This window comes from Microtus oregoni, unplaced genomic scaffold (genome assembly GCF_018167655.1).
Source record: "Microtus oregoni isolate MIOR12 unplaced genomic scaffold, Mior012 000002F_ref0000024, whole genome shotgun sequence".
In the NCBI taxonomy this organism is placed as follows: Eukaryota; Metazoa; Chordata; class Mammalia; order Rodentia; family Cricetidae; genus Microtus; species Microtus oregoni.
Window position 1 is genome coordinate 79,246,963 of NW_024543061.1, and position 25,440 is coordinate 79,272,402.

Here is a 25,440-nt window from a genome sequence, read left to right on the forward strand (position 1 = left end):
TCTTTAATTTTCTTTCATCTGTGTGAGTGTTTTTAGCTGTACGTGTGTGTGTGTGTGTGTGTGTGTGTGTGTGTGTGTGTGTGTGTGTGTATACCATGCATGTACATTGTCTATAGAGGCCAGACAGGGGCGACAAATTCCCTGGAACTGGAGGGACAGACTATTGTGAACCATCATGTATGTGCTGGGAATCAAACCCAGACCCTCTGCAACAGCAGCTAGTGTACTTAACCACTGTCTTTCTAGCCCCTAGTTCCATTTTTCTTTATATGTAAGTACTGTTTTCCCAATACCGCTTGTTAAAAGAATCTGTTTTTTGCCTATTTTTTATTATTATTTTAAATTCTCTCTCTCTCTCTCTCTCTCTCTCTCTCTCTCTCTCTCTCTCTCTCTCTCTCTGTGTGTGTGTGTGTGTGTGTGTGTGTGTGTGTGTGTGTATGTATGTGCACTTGAGTTCAGGTGCCTGCAGGAGCCAAAAGAGAGTGTCATACTACCTGGAGCTGGAGTTACAGGCAGTTGTGAGCCTCCTGACATGGGTCCCAGAAACTGAACAAGGGTCCTCTGGAAGAGCAGCAAGCACTTTTAATTGCTGAGTCATCTCTTCAATTCTCAGATTTTTCCTATGTTTTTAATAGTTTTATCAAAATCAGATAGCTGTCGCTGTGAGGGTTTCTTTTTTCTGTGCCCTAACTAACCTGCTGTTTTGTTGTCACCATGGTTCTGTAGTACAGTTGAAGCCAGCCACTGGGATACCTCCTGCACTTCTCTTTCTGATAAGGATTGTGAGTAACTCTAGGTCTTTGTGCTTTCATTGAAATGTTGACTTGGGATAGAAGGGATTTGCAAAGAATGTCATTGGAATTTTCCTGGAGACTCCACTGAATGTGTAGCACCCTTGATATTATGGGCATTTGCTTAATGTTGATGGGATGTTTGTCCAACCATGTAGGGCTTTCAAAGGTCTTCCTTCTTAGAAATCATTATTAACATCCTCTTTTGAGTTTATACCTAAGTGTTACGTTGTTGCTACATTCTATGAATAGAATGATTTTTCTTGACTTCTTTTCAATGAAGTTTTTGCCACATAGAAAATCTAAAAGTTTGAAAGTTTGATTTTTATACACTGCTGCTTTGATGAGTGTATTTGTAATCCTTAATGATGACCAATTATTTTTCAAAGAAATCAATCCTGCATTTTTCTATGAACTTATTACCATCAATCTCCTTTTAATACCAACAGCTTTAATCTTTGTTTTCATTTTTTATTTTGTTGCCAGGTGTCTATGAGACTTTATTGTCCATATGTTCTCAAAATTTCCTTTGAAATATTCTTTCTAATATCTTGCCTTATCGGCCTTTCAATATTTAGGTTCCTGACTGAAGCTAATCTTGAAACGAATCTCCTACTTTAATATATTGTGACTTCAAAGATAATAGGAAATTCCCCCCAAATTTAAATCTCTATTTTTAATCTTTCTCTGAATTCCATTTTTACATTTCTAACTGTCTGAAGGACATTTATACTTTGATATCTTTTCATCTCCAAAATTCCAAGTTGCTCCTCTACTTCCCACAAGGACCTTTTCTAACCCTGGCACTACTTGTTACCTAGTTTCTGTGTCACCCTCACCTAATGAATAAAACTTCATTCTAACTTACATTCCGTCTTTCTCATACATAGTAATCAACAAATCCATTCAGTTCCCTTTCATGTCTATTATGCTCTAAATGCTATTCAATATTTTCTATTCATCTGTGAATTATTTACTAGTTGCTATGACATTCTTTCCTTTGTTTCAGTATTTCAGACATGTCCAACCTTTTATTTTTTTAATGTTTTTTTATTTTTTTTAAATTTATTTATTTATTAAAGATTTCTGTCTCTTCCCCGCCACCGCCTCCCATTTCCCTCCCCCTCCCCCAATTAAGCCCCCCCCCTCCTCAGCCCGAAAAGCAATCAGGGTTCCCTGTCCTGTGGGAAGTCCAAGGACCACCCACCTCCATCCAGGTCTAGTAAGTTGAGCATCCAAACTGCCTAGGCTCCCACAAAGCCAGTACGTGCAGTAGGATCAAAAACCCATTGCCATTGTTCTTGCGTTCTCAGTAGTCCTCATTGTCCGCTATGTTCAGCGAGTCCAGTTTTATCCCAGGCTTTTCCAGACCCAGGCCAGCTGGCCTTGGTGAGTTCCCAGTAGAACATCCCCATTGTCTCAGTGTGTGGGTGCACCCCTCGCGGTCCTGAGTTCCTTGCTCGTGCTCTCTCTCCTTCTGCTCCTGATTTGGACCTTGAGATTTCTATCTGGTGCTCCAATGTGGGTCTCTGTCTCTGTCTCCTTTCATCGCCTGCTGAAGGATAATATTCAGGAGGATGCCTATATGTTTTTCTTTGGGTTCTCCTTATTTAGCTTCTCTAGGATCCCTAATTATAGGCTCAATGTCCTTGGTTTATGGCTAGAAACCAAATATGAGTGAGTACATCCCATGTTCCTCTTTTTGGGTCTGGCTTACCTCACTCAGGATAGTGTTTTCTATTTCCATCCATTTGCATGCAAAATTCAAGAAGTCCTTGTTTTTTACCGCTGAGTAGTACTCTAATGTGTATATATTCCATACTTTCTTCATCCATTCTTCTATTGAAGGGCATCTAGGTTGTTTCCAGGTTCTGGCTATCACAAACAATGCTGCTATGAACATCGTAGAGCATATACTTTTGTTGTATGATAAGGCCTCTCTTGGGTATATTCTCAAGAGTGGTATTGCGGGGTCCAGGGGTAAGTTGATCCGGAATTTCCTGAGAAACCACCACACTGCTTTCCAAAGTGGTTGCACAAGTTTGCATTCCCACCAGCAATGGATGAGGGTACCCCTTTCTCCACAACCTCTCCAACAAAGGCTATCATTGGTGTTTTTTATTTTAGCCATTCTGACAGGTGTAAGATGGTATCTTAAAGTTGTCTTGATTTGCATTTCCCTGATTGCTAAGGAAGTTGAGCATGACCTTAAGTGTCTTTTAGCCATTTGAACTTCTTCTGTTGAGAATTCTCTGTTCAGCTCATTGCCCCATTTTATAATTGGGTTGGTTAGCCTTTTATGGTCTAGTTTCTTGAGATCTTTATATATTTTGGAGAGCAGACCTTTGTCAATTGCGGGGTTGGTGAAGATCTTCTCCCAGTCAGTGGGTTGCCTTTTTGTCTTAGCGACAGTGTCCTTTGCTTTACAGAAGCTTCTCAGTCTCAGGAGGTCCCATTTATTCAATGAGGTCCTTAATGTCTGTGCTGCTGGGGTTATATGTAGGAAGTGGTCTCCTGTGCCCATGTGTTGTAGAGTACTTCCCACTTTCTCTTCTATCAGGTTCAGTGTGTTCGTACTGATATTGAGGTCTTTAATCCATTTGGACTTGAGTTTTGTGCATGGTGATAGATATGGATCTATTTTCATTCTTCTACAGGTTGACATCCAGTTTTGCCAGCACAATTTGTTGAAGATGCTCTCTTTTTTCCATTGTATACTTTTAGCTCCTTTATCGAAAATGTCCAACCTTTTAACACTGTTACATGGCAATGTCGTCTACAAAGTTCACACTCAAGAAACTGTAGAATTAAGTTACAAAAAACACACTGAAAGGTTCACATGCATAGCATTCTTGGGGTTCTGCAACCAAAGGGCATAAATAACACAAGCCACAGAGGAGATAGAATAGAAAAATGTTACAGATTTATTCACAAGCAAATACTTAAAGACAATAAGTCCAATTTTAAATTTGTCAAACATTCTTATCTACCACTGTATTTTGGGTGTCCAGACATGTATTTAATAACTCAGTTGCAAGTGTTTTAAGAATATCTCCATTTTTCAGTATGTTAAAGGACTCTTCACTAATAGCATAAAAACTAAAATGGTGCATGGGAGCTCGTGTACACTCTGAGTTAAAACTCAAATCCAAAACCCATGGGTCTTCATTTTGCCTAACACCTCAACTGTGTCCACCTCATTCCTCGGGGTATTGAGTGCTGCATTCTCCTTTGGACCTTCCTTCTCCAGTGTTTCCCTCAGGAGAGACTGTTCTCCTCACATACTTTTTCAAATACTGAAACCAAATGCAGAAGAACAGAAGGACATTTTTAAACAGTGAGAGAAAAGGAAAGCACCAGGAAAGATTAAGTAGTGTAGGAAGAAACCACCTGAAAAACAGAGAAGTTATACGGCAACACAGGATCTTCCAAGTATCCAACAACATAGTCCTCAACTTGGGATTTTGTGAGCAAAGATAATATCTTCAAAGACATGAGAAAAGAAACACACACACACACACACACACACACAGAGAGAGAGAGAGAGAGAGAGAGAGAGAGAGAGAGAGAGAGAGAGAGAGAGACCCAAACAGGCAAACTGCAAACAAACGAAAAATCTACCGTTTTATATCTTCCAAGTTTTCTAATGAAAACTAAAGCAACATAATGAAATAATTTGTCCTTTATAGCACAGGTAGCTAGAGCTGCAGTTTTTCTTCTGAGCACCCCTTTAGCTGTAGCCTCCAAATGTTGGTATGTTGTTTTCCATTGTCCTTCAGTTTAAAATTATTCTAATTGATTCCATCTTTGTGAATTATTTGGATATGCATTGTTTTATTACCAACTGTTTAGAAAACTGTCAGAGGCAGGGCTGTCTGCAATATCTACTTTAATTTCACTGTGGTCCCAAGTCAGAGAACTGAGGGAAAGAGGGAGGCAAAGACACCCACCCACTTCCAGAAACGGATTGGGAATCAAATCTATCAATACAACTTAGAAAGTCAAAAATGCTTACAGAGATGATGGTTGCTCCTAAGGACATCTTAAATAAGGATGTTATAAACAACAAACTAGGGCCTGGACCTGTAGTTCAGTGTGTGCTGAGGCTGGTAAAGTGTTTACTCAGTATGCACCAAGACCCTGGTCTCAGCCTCATACCTGGTGGTAAAGTGTTAGAATACCAGCAAGAGGGCAGAAGAAATAAGAGGATCCGAAGGCAATTCAAGGACATAGTTCACGTGATCCGAGTCTCTCTAGATTGACTGAGAGCACTCAGTGCAGCTTGTCAAATGCTCCAGGTGTGGCTGTAAAGAATCTGCACAGCCACTGCTTGGTGAGGAGCTTGGTGAATGTCAGTTAGGTCATGCTGGTTAATATCAAATTTCTCAAGCCTTAGACTGTCCTAGTGATTTTGTATACATTAGCTCTATGGGTTACTGAGAGACGGGTGTTAAAATTTCCAAATACAATCATGGACACACATAATCCTTCATGAGCATTTGAATTAAATTCTCTAGATTACTACCATTTATCATTGTTCCTGATAGCACTTTCTACTCTCGTCCTTTGCTGGATTGTGATATAGATGGTTCAGTTTTCTCTTGAGTGATACTAATACATCTTTTCTAGACTTTGACTTTTCTTTGTATCAAATGCATCTTTGTTTTTCTTCTTTTGCTTCATTGCTTTGTGTTGACAGAGGTTTCTGTCCCACCCTGTTCCACAGTCATTCAGTTCCAAAGAAATACACAGGGGTCTACATTAATCATAAACTGGTTGGTCTATTAGCTCAGGCTTCTTATTAACTAATTCTTACATCTTAACCCATAATTCTTGTCTGTGTTAGCCACAAGGCTTGGTACCTTTCATCAGCGAGGTGTTCTCATCAGTGTCCTCTACATCCGGGTGAACGACTGCAGACTGACTCTTTCCTCTTCCCAGAATTCTCTTGTTCTCATTGCCCTGCCTCCACTTCCTGCCTTATCACCCCACATATACTTCCTGCCTGGCTACTGGCCAATCCGTGTTTTATTAAAACAATACAAGTAACAGGATAAAAGACCATTGCCCCACAGCAGTTTTGTAGGTAGGATCTCACTATGTAGACTGGGCTGGTTTTCATGTGGGTGCACAGGTATGGGCACATAGATATGTGCAGATATAGAGGCCAAGTGTTGGTGTTTGGTGTCTTTCTCTGCTGTTCTCCATCTGTTCTAAGACAGAGTTTCACTGAATTTGGGGATTGCCCCTTCAGCTAAACTGCCTGGCTAATGATCCCTCCTTAATTCATTTGTTTTCAGAAGTTTAAAATTAAGCTCTCTCAGGTTTTATGTGGAGTTTGTTAGCATGTTGGGCAGCCACTCTGTTGAAGGAGCGGCAGGCAGCATTCCCAGCGCCCGGCCGCCCGCATGGTTAGCTTTACACCCGAAATAATTACATGAGAACTGTATTCTTTTAAACATTGCTTGGCCTATTAGCTTCAGCCTCTTACTGGCTAACTCTCACACCTCGATTAACCCATATTTAGTAATCTGTGTAGCACCATGAGGTGGTAGCTTACCAGGAAAGATCTTAACCTGTGTCCATCTTGGAGAGGAGATCTATGGCAACTGCCTGGAGAGGAGAGGCATGGCATCTGGCTCACTGCCTTCTTCCTCCTAGAACTCTGTTCTGTCTACTCCACCTATCTAAACTGCTGTCCTATCAAAGGCCAAGCAGTTTCTTTATTAATTAACCAATGAAAGCAACAGATAGATAGTAGACCCACCTACATCACAGAAGCAATGTGATTGGTATGTATTAGGTCAAAAGAGGTCTTTAATATATTGGAATTTGACTTCTGTGAGCTGTTAAAGACGTTAAAGGTAAAATATTTTTAAAATGCAATCATCCCTTGGTTGCAGGAAACCCCTGAAAATCCTATTCCCTTATATTAAGTGATATAGTTTTTCTGGAAACCCACACAGAAAATGGTATAGTTTGCTTATAATGCTGACTATAGTATGACTGTTATAGAAATAGCTGTTATGTTATGTTATTTAGGTAATAATCATGAGGAAAAACATGTTTTCAGCATAGGCACAATTTAAAAGTTAATTTTTATCTGTTGTTGGTTGCATCCAAGCTGAAACTGCAGGATCCACAGATGTAGAAGACTGGTTGACGACTGACACACTGTGTGTGTGTGTGTGTGTGTGTGTGTGTGCGTGTGTGTGTACATGCGCACGTGCATGTGCAAGAATGGATGTACACTGCTGAAGTGATCACAACAATGAGTTGCTTATGCCCTTGAAGACACTGGAGAGATGATTCTGCAGTTAAGAGAACAGCTTGTGCTGCTCTTACAGAAGATCAGAGTTTGTTTCCCAGAAACCACTTGGAGTGACTCACAACTGCCTGTAACTCTAGCTGCAGGAATTCTCTAACTATTATGTGCACATATTCACATGCAGGCATACACATATACTTAATTTTAAAATAATATTAAATAATTAATTTTTAAAAGAAAACTAACAAAGTATCCTGATGTTGTTTTGTCTCTGCTTGATCATGGCCCTCTCAAAATGGTAAATACATAAAAGTTAGACTTTTTAAAAACTTTTTTTAAAAGTAAGCCTTGAAAATCAATAATATGAGCCCATGAAAGGCTTAAATTGGTGTGAAATGAAGCAGAGAACATCCTGATTTAATTCATGAAAACCTGAAATCATTCCATTCATATTGACCAACACATGTGAGTTGGAAAGATGATTATAGTATTTAAGTTTAAAAAAAAAAAGAGTACCAGACACTTCTGCCTTACACTTCAGCTGTTGTTTGTGACACAGCAGTTAATCTGATGACTGACTTGGACACAGACATTACAGTTTTTCAGGCATGTAGACAGATGTGAAAATGTTTTTACCATGTTCTTATGTTTCTGGCATCTAACTCAGGCTTTGAAAATTCTATCATATTTTAATTATGGCCAGTTGATTTTCACTGAAGCTTACATTATTCAATGATTGGAGGCATTTAAGTTCAAAAATGATGGAGAATTCTCATAAATTATTCATCAGAAAGATAATAATGGATTAAATACAATTAAGCTTTAGATTAACGTAATGAAGGCTTCACAGTGTCTGATGACTCTAAGCCATCTGCAACTTCATCGCTCTTCCTAGAAAGCCCGATCTAGAAGCACCCTGAATTATTTTACTTTCTTCATATAGACTCATATAAGTCTATAGAAAAAAAAAGCTCCAATGAAATAAGCAATACTAACTTGTACATTATTTTAAGAAAGTGGTCCAGGATCAGCAAGATCCTCAGTGAGTAAAGGCACTTTCTGCTAAAACTGCCCACCTGGAGTTTGGTCCCCAGGACTTGTATGATAAGAAAGAACTTACTCCTTCAGGTTGTCCTCTGACCTCCACATGTGTGCCATGGCCTGCAGGAACACATACGTACAGACAGATCAGTTAGACATCAACATCATGAACAAAGACTAGTATGCACGCACACCTTTTAAATTCACCAACATTGTTCATCGCCTATGCTTCATTCTTGAGTTAAGCAGAAAAATCCTACTAATAAATTCTAAGGTCATCTGAAACACTTCATTCTGTTCTTTTAGAATGGAATGGCACTTTAAAAAAAATTACTTATGAAGAGTGTAAAGGAGTGCACAGGTGTATGATGGTGTGTATGCCGATGGATGCCGTGTGGAGGTCAGAGGTCAAAATCAGATATCTTCCTCTCCAACCTTAGTTATTGAGACAGAGCCTCTCATTGAACCTGGGGCTCATGAGATAGCCATCTGGCTAGTCAATCCCCACCAACCTCCAGAGTCCATCTCCTAGCAGTGAGGTCACAGGCATGTGTCACAATGCCCAGTTTATTTCATAGGGTCTAGGCATCTCAACAAAGGTCTACATATTTGCCAATAAGTACTACTTTGCCCATATTCCCAGCCTCCTAAGACTGTTTTTCAAATAATTCATCAGGCATCACTAAAATCCTTTTAATGTGTGCTCGTATTAAATTTATGGAATATACAGTATTTTTCAAAGCTTTAAGTGAAGCATTGCTTTCTATTATTGTTATTTTTCTTTGTTACTATGAGGCAGAGTCTCATGGACCCCAAGCTAGTCTCAATCTCAAGATCCCTCTGCCTCTAACTCCCCAGAGCAGGAATTACAGGTATCGACCACCACACCTAACTCATAGAAGAAGTGATTTTTAAAACACTGAAGTTTTGTTAACAGGAACACATATGTATGTTGACAAAACAATAGCAGATGTATTTGAGACATTGATTTCATCTGTGGAGAATAGTTAATGATAATATGAGTCCCCCTTCTGCCTTCAATAGGGATCTCTACATGGTATCTGTCCAATTAAATGTGAGTACCACAACCAGTCTCACAAGAATAAAGGACCATGTTTATTTCTTTCTGATTCATCTTTTCTACTCCACAAGCAAGAAATAAAATGGAAACAAAACTGTAGGAGAGAAAGAGAGGGTATAAGAATGTCCCACAGCCCACTGCTCACTCAGCCACTCATCTAGATGAGCACGTGTTTGCTTTTAATGGTCGGGTAAACACTGTGACCAAAATCAACCTGGGGTTTATCTCACATTGAAATTTATAGCCCATCACAGTGGGAAGCCAGGGCAGAAACTCAAGGAAGTAATTCAAAGCAGAAGTTGAAACAGAGAACTTTCCAAAGTCAACCTGGTCTATAGAGTTCCAGGACAGTCAGGGCTACATGATAAAACCCTGTTTTGGAACACACACACCCAGGGAGAGGGAGAGAGAGAGAGAATATGAAGGAACATAGCTGGCTAACTCCATGTTGTACTCAGTTTGCTTTTTTTATGTGACCCAGGACCACCTGCCTAAGGGTAGCACTGTCCACAGTTGCCTGGGTCCACCCACATTAACCGTTAATGGTGAGAATGTTCCCCAAAGACTTGTGACAGGATTGATAAACAAACCTAGGAAACTGCCATGCACATCTCTCTAAAAAGACAATGACCCTCAAGACCTTGGAGCAGATCCTCAGGGGGAATCTGAAAAGAAGGGATTTTTTAGCACAGACATAATAGCTCAATTCTTGTTGTTCCCCTGAAGATCCTACAGTGCTACAAAGATACAGGTTTCAGCTAATGCTGAAGCAACTCTATGAGTTACTTTTCTGAAAAGTGGTGGTCTGACTAAGTTACTGGCTGTGCAGTCACTTACAAGTGATGTACAAATTTATAGCCACAAAGTAGTATGCTACACTGTACAATGTAGATGTATAGTAGGCAATACCTAGTTGTGTGGAAGTACTCACTGTGAAAAACTTTGTAAAATGCTAGGATCACCTGACAGTTCATCTCTCAGAATGCGTCCTCAGACACCTCTGTCTTTGGTACTACTAACTCTCAAGCATGTTAGAGAGAATGTTGGAATCAAAACAACATATCTATTTAGAAATAACGGTAAAGAGAAGCCAAATTTTCAGTAAAAATTTCAAGCTTTCCATTTGAGACTAAAGAATCTACAGAAGGAGGTGGGTTAAAGGTATCCATCAGTTTTCTATTACTTTGACAAAATGCCTCGCACAACTGTTGACTTGGGCCCAGAATTTCAGGGGAGTTCAGTTCATGGGCAGCTGGCTCCTCTGTGTCTGGGCTATGTGCAGACAGAGCTTCCAGATCAGGAAAGCATGGGAGGACAAAGTTTATCATCTCAACAAGTAGCAGAGGCACAACACATGTAACACTATCTATCAGGCATACCCTGAAGTGACCCATTTTTTCCAGCTAGGTCCAAGACAAGGAAGTTTCCAGAACCTTCCCAATTAGCACTCTCAGCTGGTGACCATGTTTATCATCCATGAGTCATATAAGGTGCCGTGAAAAAATTTGTGAATAAGTAATAGGAAAAAAAGTACAAAGGAATGCAGAGATGGGTAGAATGAGAGGGGTCTTCCAGGGAAGAACTTCTGAGCCCCTACGATGACACACATGAGAAAGGTTTTACGGCTGTTCCTTGTTTTGTGATCAATTTCAATTGCAAGCCTAGAATACGTAGAGTTTGGATGCACCACAAAAACAAAACTGATAAGGCTTCATATTACCTTTTTAGCACTTTCTAGAAACATCAGACAAAATTCTAAAAGAAAGGAGCCATGCTATTTTACTACGACCCACCATGAATAGAGTCAACCTCCCCATTGCTCAGGAGGGTTTGGACATTTCTCCAGGTCCCTGTTCAGTCTTTGTGAAGGTCAAAAGACAATCAGAGTCAAAAACAATAAAAATAAAATCCTAAAGTGAGAGATAAACAAGTCAGAATTGTGTAATGATTTTAAAGTAAAAGTTAATTTGCATAAACATAAGGGCAAAGAGCAAATGGAGAATTGCTTGATGGTGAGACAGCTGGTGATGCCTGTAATAAATTATTTGAGCTCCTTAAGGAAGAGGATGCAATACCAGTGGAAAGGGAGAGAGGAATTGATGCTGAGAAGACAGCTACACGGGAAGGAGAGTTTCTCTGCAGGACCGAAAAATCGATGTCTGCACTTAAAGCTTTTAAATGACAAGGGAAGCACTCCTGGCTCACACTGAAACCTGTGGTCTCCTGTCGTTCGGAAAACTCCAGGATTTTTAAGGATCCTCTCAAGGACACTGATCTGGAAATAGAAACCAGAAGCTTGAGTGTGGCACTTGATGGAGGCTACCACGAAAAAGCTTTCACAGTTTGGTCACTTCAGTTTATTCTTCAGGCACAGGGAAAGGATCCCCAGACATCGTGTGAAGGAAAGTGGTGTTGCCAAATCAGTTTGAGAGTGCCATCAAAAAAGCCAGTGATATACGAAACAAAGGGAGGGAATAGGTAAAAGGAGATTTAAAATGGCTGGACAGATGGCTCTGTCAATAAAGTGCTCACCTAACATGTAAGCGTGAAGAGAGGGCCAGAGTTTGATCCCCAGTACCCAGGCATGGTAGCACACACCCTGCTTCCTGGCCAGCTAATGTAAAGAAAATGACGAGCCACAGGGTCAGTGCAGATTCTGTCTCAAAAAATCAAGTAGGGAACAGGAGAGGGGGAAACCCAGTGTCCTCCTCTGACCTCTTCACAAGTGCACTCAGGCATGTTGTTCACCCCCTTCACCACGCACACATGCATGCACACACTCATGCATGTGCACAATGCATCAAATAAGGAAAAATACTTCATTGATGTTTAATCTTTTGAATACATTGGAGATTAAATACTATGACATAAAATGAATAGCATAGCCCAAGGCAGTTTTTACTTCCAGTCCAGTGAAGTCACCATTACGTCTTCTGGTAGAAACATGTCTCCCTGGAAAATGATTTTCTAGGCCAAGAGAGCATAACATGTAGCAACAATAAATAAAAATGTTAAAAGTGGGTCATTGGTATCTTGGAAAGAGGTCCCAGTCCCTTTTTCACCACTTGACCATGAGAACAATGAACCTGGTATAGGAGACTCACAGTTCTATGTATTGGATGCTACATAGTAGGTATACCCCTGCTGGGGAGACTTTTCCAACTCACCAAGGCAATATCTCCTACCTGGAGCTGTAACTGAGTCTTCAGAAGGTCACTCAACCATTCTATAAATGACAAACATCTTAGGCTGTTTAGAGACATCATAAAAAGGAGTGGATTCCATTGTTTCACTTCTTTTGCTGTTGAAGTGAGTCCCGTGGTCAGGACTAGTGTTGCATGAAAACCACAGTGCTGTATACAAATCTTTATCATTCCTATCTATCCCAACACAAAGGGAACATTGCCCTTCCAAAGTGGAAGTGGCCCAAATCAATATCCCTGCCACCAGGTAGCTGCTTAGCTCAAGGAATGGTGCCATTTTCAGGATTCAATAGCCTTCTCCCTTCTGGGCAGATTGGTCACACCACCATGGGCATAGCCTGGTTTTATGTGAGGCTTTTCCTAGAAAGACACAAAACAAATGTCTCTTCACCCTAGATTTGGAACCCAGACACTCCAAAGTAAAGAATGCACCAAAGTCCAATTTGGTGCACTAATGGGTTTTCACTGGAGTTACTTGCAGGAGCATGGGCTACTCAAATGCAGTGGCATACTAAAAATCTTCACCACAACATGGGTAAAGACATATGAAAGTTATGTTGCTGGAGCTCTCGGTGTCACTTGTCAGTGGCTCTACAGGACCAAAAACTGCTTGCCAACTACCTTGGTCAAAATCTCCTTCCCCCACAGTGGTTTCCTGCTTTTATAACAGTAGGGGAGGACCCTCATGAATCTTGAAGCTTTCCCAAACATGTGAAGTTTGCTTCCTGGGCCTCAGGAAACTGGCAGCCTCCTTCCTTGACCGAATGTTGCAGTTCTGAGAAAATTGCTATACAACACTTGGTCAGTTTGGTGAATAGAATCTTTGTTGCCGAGACCTTAAAAACCTTCATCACACCCACCATGCCCACTTTCTTCATGGGCTCATTGGGAAGTGGAAGAAGTAATCAGTATAAATGGATAGGGGCATCTTTATGCCCTTGACTACTAACGTCCTACTCTGAGGACATCATTCTCAGATGGTAATTTGCACAGATCACAAATACATTCTTGGCTTTTTTTCCCCAGTCAAAGAATTCTATCCACACACCTCTTGTTCAAATTTCCTTTTCACCAAGTTTGCAAACATGCTCTTTCCAAGTTTCCTGACCATGCAGCCAAGCCATTGGCTCCAGCCCAGGAGCTGGTACACAAACACATCTGGCTATTTCTCCTTCCAAGCAGAGTAACCAAGCAGGTGCTCCCTGCTTGAAGTTCTGCCCACTGAATGATCTCCTTTTACAACTGTCCTTCAGAGCCATCCCAGAACTGCCCTTCAAGATGATGCCTACCGGTTGGAGAGAGCTGTATCTGCAGATCAGGCCTTGGTCATCGCTTTCTTTGTTAATCAGTCTTATGAAAGTTTGGAGTAGAGATGGGACTCATTGCACATACAGGTCTTAGGAGCAGTCCCCAACAGCAATAAAAACTCATCAGGAACTCTGGTGCTGCAGGACATGAGGTCTGGGTAGGAGCAAAGGACAGGGTAGCAGGAGCTCGGGACTTTGAGCATTTGGACCAATTCATAACTACCCGGCCCACGGAGAAGGTGTAAACAACATTGATTTTAAAGTATTAAATAATATTTGTTGAATGTTATAATATATTGCTGTAAACAATCACAATAAATAATGAGAATAAACCTTCAATCTCTCGTATTTGATTTTTAAATTATTTTTTGGTTTAAATCATATGAATATTTCTCACTGAGTTCTTTACTAAAGGCCCATCTCATCAAGATCACAGTGATAAGATCCATTTTCTCTAAGTTATTTTGTTTTTGAAAATGGTGGATTCACTCTACAAATGGTAAGTTAATAAACAAAAATAATAAATAAAAATGATAACCAATAAATTTGAATAAAAGGCACATGTTCCCAAACAATCTACAAACGCTGGCCACACTTTAAAAAAAAAACCTGATAGTCTTAATATATAGTCTCTGTGCACCAAACACCATTTTATATGGTATGGGAACTTAAAAATAAACACTGGGGACAGCAGGGGAGGAGCTGGTGGGAGGGCCAGAGAGTCCCAGTTCAACATTGCTGTCCAGGCAGGCCGTTCAGCAGGCATACTACTCCACTGTCTAAAAAAATTCTCTAATATACTTGGCAGTCACTTAGATCATAAATTAATTGTAGCTACTTAAAATCTTGTGGGTGTATTCTGATTCTATGTTGATCAAACTTCATGCGAATGTGATATCATCATAGATGCCTCTGGATCATTAAAGGATTCATCTCACTGCTTGGGCTGATGTGTGTTAAATTTGATATTTAAAAGATTCCTCAGTACTGTACATCTTCTCAAGATACTTAATTTTTATCATCATTTGTGACTGATATTCATCTCTCTGTAAAAATACAAAATTAGATTTCAATCTAAAATATAAGCTGTAATTGATGGGCTTTTGAATTCTATTCTCTCACATAACAATTTTAGATAGAAAATATCTTTGACATTGTGGTTGAAATTATTTTTTAGCAACCAAGTATTTTTCTTCCTTCCTTCCTTCCTTCCTTCCTTCCTTTTTTCTTTCTTCTTTTCCCTGCTAATGAACCAGAGTAGCGTTAATGACTCCAGAACCCACCTCTGGTCTGGCCACTTAGTATCCAGGTATTTGTTTTCCTTGATAGTGATGCCACTAATATTTATAGCCATTCTTCTTTGCAGCATCTTCCAGATGGCTCTGCGCCCAGTGCCCATGTTGAGATGTATCTTTTACCACATCCCAGAGAAGTTCGCAAGAGGAAAACAAAGTCTGTTCCAAAATGCACTGACCCCACTTACAATGAAATTGTAAGTATGCCTTATCGCTTGTCTAGGTAGTTTGTCTTTTCTTACCAGGGTTTGGTTTGGTTTGGGTTGGGTTGGGTTGGGTTGGTTTATTTGTTTGTTTGTTTGTTTCAGCTTCACACACAAGTATGGAGAACTTTTAGTAGTTGGAAGCATTGTTCCATAAAGGAATCATGTTGTCGAAAATAGTCCTACCATGCCAAACAATGTTCTAGATGCTATGGGAACCGGAAAATACAGATTCGGCTATTAAAGTTCTGATAGGCCCACCTCCAGCAGGCACGGAAGGGCCATTTTGAATACTAACACTTTCCCAGTATTTTCCATTGTATTTTCTCTTTAATCTTTTAATTTTAATCTTTTAAGCCTTATTCTGGGGCACTTGATTTTCTTTACCTAATCATTCTATCACAAGCCCTTGTGTGAAGAACAGTGAGTCTCCTAAAATCTTTTGACAAAATGAAAAAGAAAATATAAACATACAAACCATAAATCAAAGCTACAGCATGCTGCAGATAGCCCATCCAGTCTTCGGGTTTCTTTCTAAGACGACTTCCCTTCGTTTGTTCTCTTGCACCTCCTCCTTCCTGACACGGTTGTTTGCCTGCTTGTTCTACCACACAGTCTGCTCAGAAATCTCTGAAAACAAAGGCATCTTCCCTTGCTATTTCAGCTGTTTTGAGGATAGGTCATACTATGCAGTCAAGGCTTCACACTAGCAGGTATCCTCCTGCCTCAGCATCTCTGAGTGCTAGAATGACACTGTTGTATCATATCTCAGCCTTTCTAAGCAGCCCCAAACTCTCATGCCATTGACTTATGCAAGCTGTTCTCAATGCACTGCTTTCTTTTCACCCTTTAATGCTTTGCTGTGTAGATTCTCACCTTTAGTGGTAAGGCTTCACTCAAATGGTATTAGCAGACTCCTGATGACTAAATGCAATGAGCCCTCAGGCTCTTCTCCCACTGCAGGTGCAAACTGTCAGTAAGGTACCCTGATTCTTGAAGCCACTCTGCCTCCAAGTTCCACCTTTCCTTAATGCTCTTTCAATTTTTTTTCTCTGACCATCATCTTGTTTTCACTTGTTGCAAATTCTTCCTCTTAAAATGGAACCAAAAGCTACGGAGAAACCCTATCTCGAAAAATAAAAAAAAAAAAAATGTTTGCTAAGGTTCCATAGTCCACCCTGGTCTGCCTCCCCTTCAAAAACATCCTTCAGTAACCCAAGGATCTGCATACAGAAATTGAATCAACCTTTGATGGAATAAAAATGTCTGAAAACTGTGTGGGTAGCAACTCCAAATTCCATTTTTGTCAGAACTTCCTAAGAATCACTGTGGCACACGTGGGTTTCTTGAGAAGTTACGAATGAGCTGCAGATGATGACAGTGCCCAGGGTGAGGCACACCGGCTACTCCTAAATTCTGAATGTTTTATTCCCTTGACCTCTTTGTCAGTCTCCATGGATGCTGAAGGATGGTGACAGAGACTCATGAAGTCTGGATACACTCCCAAGTGTTCTCTCACCATCACAGTGTAAGCTGTATCTGTACTGATGCCCCAAACCCCAGCTTTCTCACGGGACCCAGACTGACCTGGAAGTTGTTTTTCAGTCATGGATAACTGTGTAGCTCTCATCATCATGCCTCTACCTCAAGTGTTGGGGTTACCGGTATGCACACCACACCTGATATCTCTAAAGGTTGGACCTGCCCCTTGTCCTCTTTGCTGGAGCATGTCATGTGAAGTTCTCCTGGGCACTTGGAAGACAGGCTTGTTTCTCTGCCATCTCAAAAGATGGACTAGGAAGGGTACGGGATTAGCTTTTATTGTTTGACAGTCTTGAACATGTATATATTTTATAACTCAGTGTGTCCAGTTAGTGCAGTCTACATGCACACAGGTATGGGGCTATCCATTAGTGTGACCACACCACCCCCAGAGGGAAATGACTGCTCTATCCCAGCAGCCCCTCTGATTGGGGTGGGATCACTTGAGCCTATTCCTCATTAGTGTTAGAATATTGAGAGGGTTAATTGCGTGTAAATTCAAAAGACGCCTTCTAGTGACACTGCCTTCTCCCTCACACACACGTTCACCTATGCACAAAGCTTTGCCGCTGTGGCTAGAGCATTGTCCGACTCTTGAATCCGGTCATCTTTTTCTCTCTGAGGTCCCTGTGCAAAGTTGTTCTCCTTCTCCTCCAAAATGTTGATTTTTGTTTGTTTTCAGACAGAATCTCACTATACAACCTCAGCTGACCTAGAACTGGCTACATAGACCAGGCTGGCTTTGAACTCAGAGAGATCTACCTGCCTCTACTTCCCAAGTGCTGGGGTTAAATGCTTGTACCATCAGGACCAGTTCTGTGAAATAGTTTTTATTAAATCTTCTACATTTCTTCCTAGTTCCTTGCCCAGACATAGTCATCACTCATTCATTTAAATTATTTGAAGTTTCCTTACTTCCAACTGATGGCCAAAATTTTAAATGTGATATTCACATCCTTTAAATTTTAAGTCAGTAATTTTTCCTCTGTTTTCCTGTGGAAGAATATCATCAAGTGTTCCTTTCTTTTTTTATATTAGTGTGCAGTCTGAAGAAATAATACAGATCTCATGATCTTTTCTCCAGTGTTATAGCTAGCGTAGCTGTAGTTTGTATTGACAGCAGGAAGTTGCCATTGGTATGATCCAAATAGCTCATTCTAACTTTAGCATCCCTGAAAGTTCCCTTCTGTAGGTATAGATGTTTAGTTCTGAGCATTGGTTGAGTCACCTAGTTGATCCCACAGTCAAGGCACAGAACAGAGACATCCAAGACTTACAAAGACCACCTGTCTGTATCTGACCAGGACTGAATCTCTATCCTTATGAATTTATCATTTTAAATGTTACATCAATGGATTTGTATAATTTATAATATTTGGAATTGGCTTTTTATCAGTTACTTTTTCTTCTGGCTGTGACAAATACATAGATAGGAAAAGCAACTCAAGAGAAAGTTTGTGTGGGCTCACGATTGGAGGATGCAGTCCATCATGGCGAGGAAGGCATGACAGCAGGAACTCTGGGCAGATGGTCATGGTGTTGCCCATGTTTGGGGTGTGTCTTCTTGCCTCAGGAAACCTAGTCTAGAAATTCCTTCCCTGGCATGTTCAGGGACTTGTTTCCATGGTGATTCTGAATCCCAGCAAGCTGGTAACCCAGAGTCACTGCCAAGCCTTTTTAGTCACTGTAACCCATACTGAGTCACCTAAGAGTTGCGCATGGTCCCGATGACCCCCTTCAGCAAGTCATCCCACTCTGCCCTTTTCTGCTGCTGTGACCTGTGAGTACTGAGCCCTCCCGCTCTTATACTTTGTAACCTTTAGACCTAGCATGTAAATTTCCTGAGAATAGGGAAATGTCTCCTCTCCCTTCATATCTTTAATACTTAGTGACTTCAAAAAGCTTTGTCTTTAAATATTTCAAGTAGTTTTATAAGTGATACTATATATGTACATGTAAACAGTAAGTAAAGCATTAGTATGTAAGATGCATTATATATGTGTGGATAAAATGTATATAAAGCATTAGTATGCATGCATTATATATGTGCATAAATGTATATAAAATATTAATATGCATACATTCATTATATGTGTGTGAACTGTATATAAAGCATTAATATGTAGACATGAATTTTATATGTGTGTAAAATTTATATAAAGTATTAGTAAGCATATATGGATTATATATGTATAAACTGCATATAAAGCATTAGTATGTATCCACATATTATTTATGTGTGTAAAATTTATATAAAGCATTAGTATGTATACATGCATGCCCACAAGGGATTCTCTAAATCAGTAGAGATACTTTGGTGTCTTATTTATAATGTCCACTCTGCTTACAACTAAAGATACATGTCCAACAATATGGAACCTATTTTTTTACTTGAATACAATCTATCAAGTATCCTTACTATCAAGAAACTTTCTAGACACCCTGTATCAAAAGAAGAAAAAGACTGGAGGTATTCCTCAATAGTTAAGAGCACTAGCTGTTCTTTCAGAAGATCCACGTTTGTGTCCCAGCACCAAAATGGTGACTCACCCTGTCTGTTACTCTAGCTCCAAGTGATATGACTCCCTCTTTTGTCCTCCATGGGCACTGCACACATATGATGCACATATACATTTGGGCACACACTCATACACACAAAATATTTTATCTAAAAATAAATGGATTCAGTGGATGGTGCTTAGGGAACAATATCTGAGATGCTCTTCTGGCTGCCACAGAAACTGTAAAACACACACACATAAGCAAATCTATAGCTGTTGCAAAAGAAAGAAAGAGAGAGATAGAGAGAGAGAAAGAAGAAAAGGAGGATGAAAGAAGGAAGGGAAGAATAGAGGGAGAACGGGAGGAAGGAAGAATGAATGGACAGTAGGTCTCAGTCTCTACACTGCAATTCAGTGTTTGCAATCTAAGGAAACACATAACAAAAAGTCACTAGACAGTCAGTATTATTCTAATAAGTTGGAAATTAAGTTATCAAGAGCTTAATGGATTATAAAATCAGCAGTAAGTACATATGTGTGAAGCATATTTTGTAATTCTTGGTGTGAACATAAATTTTCTGATGGTTTTGAAATACTCCTAGCTCTTCCTAAATCTGTGACCTAGTGATACACTACAATTCCTTTACACAGCCGAAGCCAGCCTAAAGTACAAACACACAGTGTTTGTATTTTGTACACATTTTAAAAGACTAACAAATAACAGAGTCCACACTTGCACAACCCAATGTGCATGGAATCCAACCCAGCAGAAACCTGAAGGGACGTGGGCATCAGAGAGCAGATCAAGGCTAGTCTGGGGACAGTGAGAGGCCAGTAAAATTTAGAGAGCCACAGACAGAAATAGGTCACAAGATTCCAGGTTTTCTCGCGTCATGTTCTTGATCTGTATCAATCCAGCCACACTTATAAAAGATGCACAAAACGTACATTCAACTTTACATCTGACTTATTTTCTCCTGCCCTCGACTGTGATAGACGATCCAGTTTTCTGTGACAAGCCTCTGCTTTATTTCTGTGCATCTTCAAGGGCACCCTAATGGATGTCCTTAGAGGAGACCCAGTGCTCATTAAAGAGCTCAGAGGCTTATCACATGGCACCCACGGGTTTGAAATAGCTCTGCTCTTCCACCTCATCTAAAGCACACCCGCTGCCTCAGCCCCTCACTACAGCTGGGATTCCTCTAACCCCCAAGGCCTCACAGCATACTGTGAGTGAGAGAAAAAGACCTTGGTCTCATCTTTGGTCTTTGTGTAGATCTCTCAGAGACACAGAAAGGGGATAAGATGCTGCATATCAATGTCTCACCAAAATTTTCACTAAAATAATTCTTCCTTTTTTTTTTTTTACTCATAACCTCCCAGAGGGAGTCCTAGTTCAAGGAGTCTGTCCAGTGGCAGAGGCACAGCCCTTCAATTACCAAAGCTTTGGTTCAGGGACCGGATTGTCTGTTTGACACTTCCCAGCATGCATCTTAGCAGGTTTTGCCAGCAGTCTCTGTGAAGTCCTCCATTGTATGGAAATCCCATGGTGCATCTGGGTCAGGAGCAGGCTGCTTAAGGCACCATCCTGACAGCTTTGAGAAACAGAGTTGTGTGTAATTCTAGCCCTTATACCATTGTTCTTTGTGCTCAGCTGCCTCTAACATCTGATTAAAAACTGTCATTGTTAAAGGATTCATAATGAACATAGAATTTCTACCCTGTAACAGAATAACATGGTTGTAGTCAATGTGTTCCTACACTGTCCTGTTTAGGGAGTATTATCAGAAACATTCTAAAGGAAATGCTAGAAAGGACAGGACACGCATGTTATATGCCTTTTCTACCTACAGCTCTCTTGCAATGTACCTGAAAGGGGGTGAGGGTAAAAAGATAGTGCTCTAGGTGCAGTCAGCAAGCCAGAACCATTCATTCATCATTGTCACTCTCTCTGTCTCCTCTCTCTCTCTTTCTCTCTCTCTCTTTCTTTTTCTCTTGGTGTGTGTGTCTGTCTGTTTCTCTGTCTCTGTCTGCTGTCTGTCTGTATGTATACACGTGTGTACTTATGTGCATGCACATCTGTATGTATGTAATGTATTTTTCAAATCATGTGCTGGGTGAGACTGCTTGTTCGTTTTCTGGTTGCCCAGACTTCGGAAATAATCACACAGAAATCTGTGTTAATTGCAATACTGTTTGGCCAATAGCTTAAGTGTATTTCTATCTAGCTCTTACATCTTAAATCAACCCATCTCTATTAATCTGTGTATCACCACAAGGTCATGGCCAATGAAACAGCTTTATTCATTAACCAATAAAGAGCAATACATATATAGAAAGACCTCACACACCAGACACCACTGCATCCCATTACACCTAGTTTTTCTTCACATGGATTCTAAGGACCGAACTCAGGTCTTTGTCTTGGCTGCTGAGCTATCTCCCCAGCCCCAACTCTTGTGATGTTCACAAGATGAGAAAAGTTCTTTGTCACATTCTTCAAGTTTCAGAGGATTGGTCCAGCATAAGACAGGGCTCCCCTAAATTACTGTCACCTGCAACTCCGCAGTCACCTTCACAAGAAGACAAAGGTCGCCAAAGAATAAGTTTCAGGATACATCATTTCATTAAATAGCAGGTGCCTACATATGTAAATGATATTGAGGCCCAGACAACATACAACTTATTCAGTCTCAGATGTGACTGATCCCAAAGCCCACATCCACTCCACCATAGGACACTGTATCCCCTCACACTTCTTTGCTCTCAGGGGTGCTGAGCTGGCTCTCCTCCCTGATAGTCTTCCCACTAGCACAGACACACTGATCTCCTTTTTATTACTCTCCCACCAGAATCATGAAAATGCACTTTAGCATTATTTATTAGGCCCTTGTGTCAAATAATGTCAGTGAATGCCTTTCTATGAATTAATAGAAACTCATTACACTCAAAAATTTCTATTTGAGGTGCCAATTCCAAGCCCACAAATTCTGTATTTGTCAGAGTAACTGAAGACTTGCCTCATTCTTATGGGTTAAAAAAAAAAGTATGTATATACTATAAAACTTAATTAAAAGAGATATATACTGTTTATTCAATTTATATCAAGACATATTAAGTCATTTGGTGAAAACATCATAAGAAACACGCATGACCACCAACTATCCATTGCATGGTAAAAGAGTGTTTTGGAAATCAGCACTGTGGGTACTCAGAAAAATTAAGAGCTATATACCATCAATGCTATAACTCTGGTCACTTTAAGGAAATGATTTGCATTACTGGGGTTAAAATCTACCAAGTAACCTAAGCTTTGTATGTCCTAGGGTTTACATTTGGTGCAGAAAATAGCAAATTTTAAAATCACTTCCTGAGACTTCCTACTTTCTGGGTGCATGGGGGAATCACTTCTGTCTGGAAGAATATTCTTTAGCCAAGTGATGCCAAAAAATATCCCTCTATTATTTTGTTTGATATATATTTTAAGTTTATTTATGAGTGTTGAATATTTGGCATAAAGCTTGCATTATTCATTCATCAATTATTTTCTACAGTACTTACAGGCTAGTGTTATTATTAACACATGCAAAGGTTCACAGTTGATGAGAGATTCATGTGAACATAACTTATTGCTATATTTTGTTGAAAAATTCTCTTTTTAGAATTGATTTGTATAATTCACAGAGTCCTTGAGCCATACCTTTCCCCGGACCCGCTGCCTGGAACTGCGGCACTTTCCTTGTTTTGAAGGACCATTGTCTGTTCTCTCTGTGGACAGTTGAGGAATTCACTATTGAAATGTTACAGAAAAGGATGGGGAGACGAAGTCAGAAAGCTGAAGGGGGCCATTGTGGAAGGAATAAGGGGCCACTTACCCTGAAGTTCTAGACAGATTTCTGGGAAGCACTGAGCATCCAGCTACAGTGGAAGAACATGAGTTACATGGAGTGAATTTGGGGGATGTTTGAAGTGTTCTCTAAAATCCTTCATTATCCCTGAACCCCACGTCTGGCTTGGCATACTTCAAAGAGAAATACTAGAAAAGTGAAGATAATTTTCCATGTGGAACGGAAGTATAGGATGTAGTAGCTGGATGAGGAAACTAGGTAACATAGCATTCCATGTCCCGTGATGGAGCTAGTTTAGACTTAATAAGTAAATTTTTGTCTAGGAGAGAAAACAGTTTGATCTTGAACCAAATGTCATTGATAACTTCTATTTATTCAATACCAGGAAAGAAATCATGAGCAACACATGTCATCAATGGATTACCTTTGGGGCCTCAACCCCAGTCTTTAATGACATCACGGATGACAACGGGATGCCAACACTATGCAATTCCTCAGAAACCCTATCTACAGGCACAGTGGAGGCCATCCAGCTCTCTGAGCACCTTCCTCTCAAGCTTCCTCCTGTTTTGCATATACATAGAGACCCTTGTAATGTGGCTGTAAACAGCAAATCTGTAGCACTGTGTCAAACTCTTTCTTCTAAATGTGTTGTCACACGTTTCCCTGACAACCGTGTCAGCATTCCACTCAAGGCCTCCCTTCCTTTCACATCTCATAATTAACATCTCCATCCATACCCCACTTTCAATATCTCTTGGCCTCAACAGCTCTTTCACTGTAATGACTGTAGTGCCCTGGAAAAAAATTAAATCACATGAATATATATATTCATATCTTTTAAAAAACAAGTAATTGTGTGGATATGTATATATTAGAAGAACATCAAAATGTTAACTGTGATTATCTTTTTAAGATGGAAAGGCAGATTTTTTTCCTCATATGTACTGATTGGATAAACATGAATTTCATAATCAAAAGGCATGCAGTTTTAAATAAAAGAAGTAATCATGAAATGATTCCATCACACGTGCAAGGAAATATTACCTTCTCTGTTTAAGCAGCTCAATGAAAACATAGGAACTGACTTGTCTTTCCTCACACACAGTGTGGTACCCAAGCCCCTGTTGCCACAGGAGCTCCTGAGACAGTCAACAGGTTCAAGGGTGGGTAGAGGCGGAGAATATTTGACTGCATTCCTAGTGAATAACTACCAGAATCACTGAAGTTGGAGGGGGAAATTTTTATGAAATCAGAAACTGCTAAGATTCTTGGAGAGGTAGTCATTTAACTCCATTATGAGCCTAGCCTCTTCAGGGTTAACATTGGAAATAAAATATTTTGACATAAACCTATCACCTTCAAGGTATAAGATGTTAGCATCATTTTAAAAATTAAAATCAGTATTGAAAAGAAAGATGCATTCAACCATGTCTGATTTATACATTCCTTCTCTTTCCATTTGCAGGTAGTGTATGATGAAGTCTTGGCACTCCAAGGCCATGTCTTAATGCTTATTGTGAAGAGCAAGACCGTATTTGTGGGAGCAATCAACATCCAACTCTGCAGTGTTCCCCTCAATGAAGAAAAGTGGTACCCATTAGGGAACAGTATCATCTGACCAGTGCCATGAGCATATGCATTATTGATCACACACTGCATGTTTTTAACTTCGAATTTCCTCTATTACATAAGGAAGACATCTTTCTTGTGGAAGATAGCAGGGTATAAAGGACACGGGAGAACCAGATCAAAATCAGTCTTTTGTAGCTATTTATTCTCTATTCTTTCCTTTTTTCTTATCATATTTTCTCATTGGAGTATTCACCATGTAAGATTCCATGTGCAAAATAATGAAATGATTATTGATTTTAATATACATTTTGAACCAAACATAGGCTCACATCTTTTCTTAATTGCTGGTTATAATCAAAATTATACTTTCAAGATGTTTTCTAAAGAATGACAGCTATCCCATGCTTTTTCAGATCCAGGCCAGCTGGCCTTGGTGAGTTCCTGATAGAACATCCCCCATTGTCTCAGTGTGTGGGTGTACCCCTCGCGGTCCTGAGTTCCTTTCTCGTGCTCCCTCTCCTTCTGCTCCTAATTTGGACCTTGAGATTTCTGTCCGGTGCTCCAATGTGGGTCTCTGTCTCTGTCTCCTTTCATCTCCTGATGAAGGTTAATATTCAGGAGGATGCCTATATGTTTGTCTTTGGATTCACCTTCTTATTTAGCTTCTCTAGGATCGCGAATTATAAGCTCAATGTCCTTTATCTTCGAGCTGATGAGGGAGGGGGACTTGATCGGGGGAGGGGGAGGGAAATGGGAGGCGGTGGCGGGGAGGAGGCAGAAATCCT

At 40.1% G+C, this 25,440-nt stretch overlaps 1 protein-coding gene across 3 annotated transcripts in view; it reads left to right on the top strand.

The window, feature by feature from the left end:
* The window catches only part of Pik3c2g (phosphatidylinositol-4-phosphate 3-kinase catalytic subunit type 2 gamma), a 314,439-nt gene extending 289,308 nt beyond the window's left edge, over nucleotides 1-25,131 (top strand). For all 3 annotated transcript variants that reach the window (XM_041640636.1, XM_041640645.1, XM_041640651.1), the window contains 2 exons: nucleotides 15,058-15,183; nucleotides 24,549-25,131. In XM_041640636.1, coding sequence (XP_041496570.1) covers nucleotides 15,058-15,183; nucleotides 24,549-24,701 — 279 coding nt within the window. In that variant the 3' untranslated portion in view covers nucleotides 24,702-25,131. The remainder of the gene's footprint in view (nucleotides 1-15,057; nucleotides 15,184-24,548) is intronic.
* The last annotated feature ends 309 nt before the right edge of the window (nucleotides 25,132-25,440 follow it).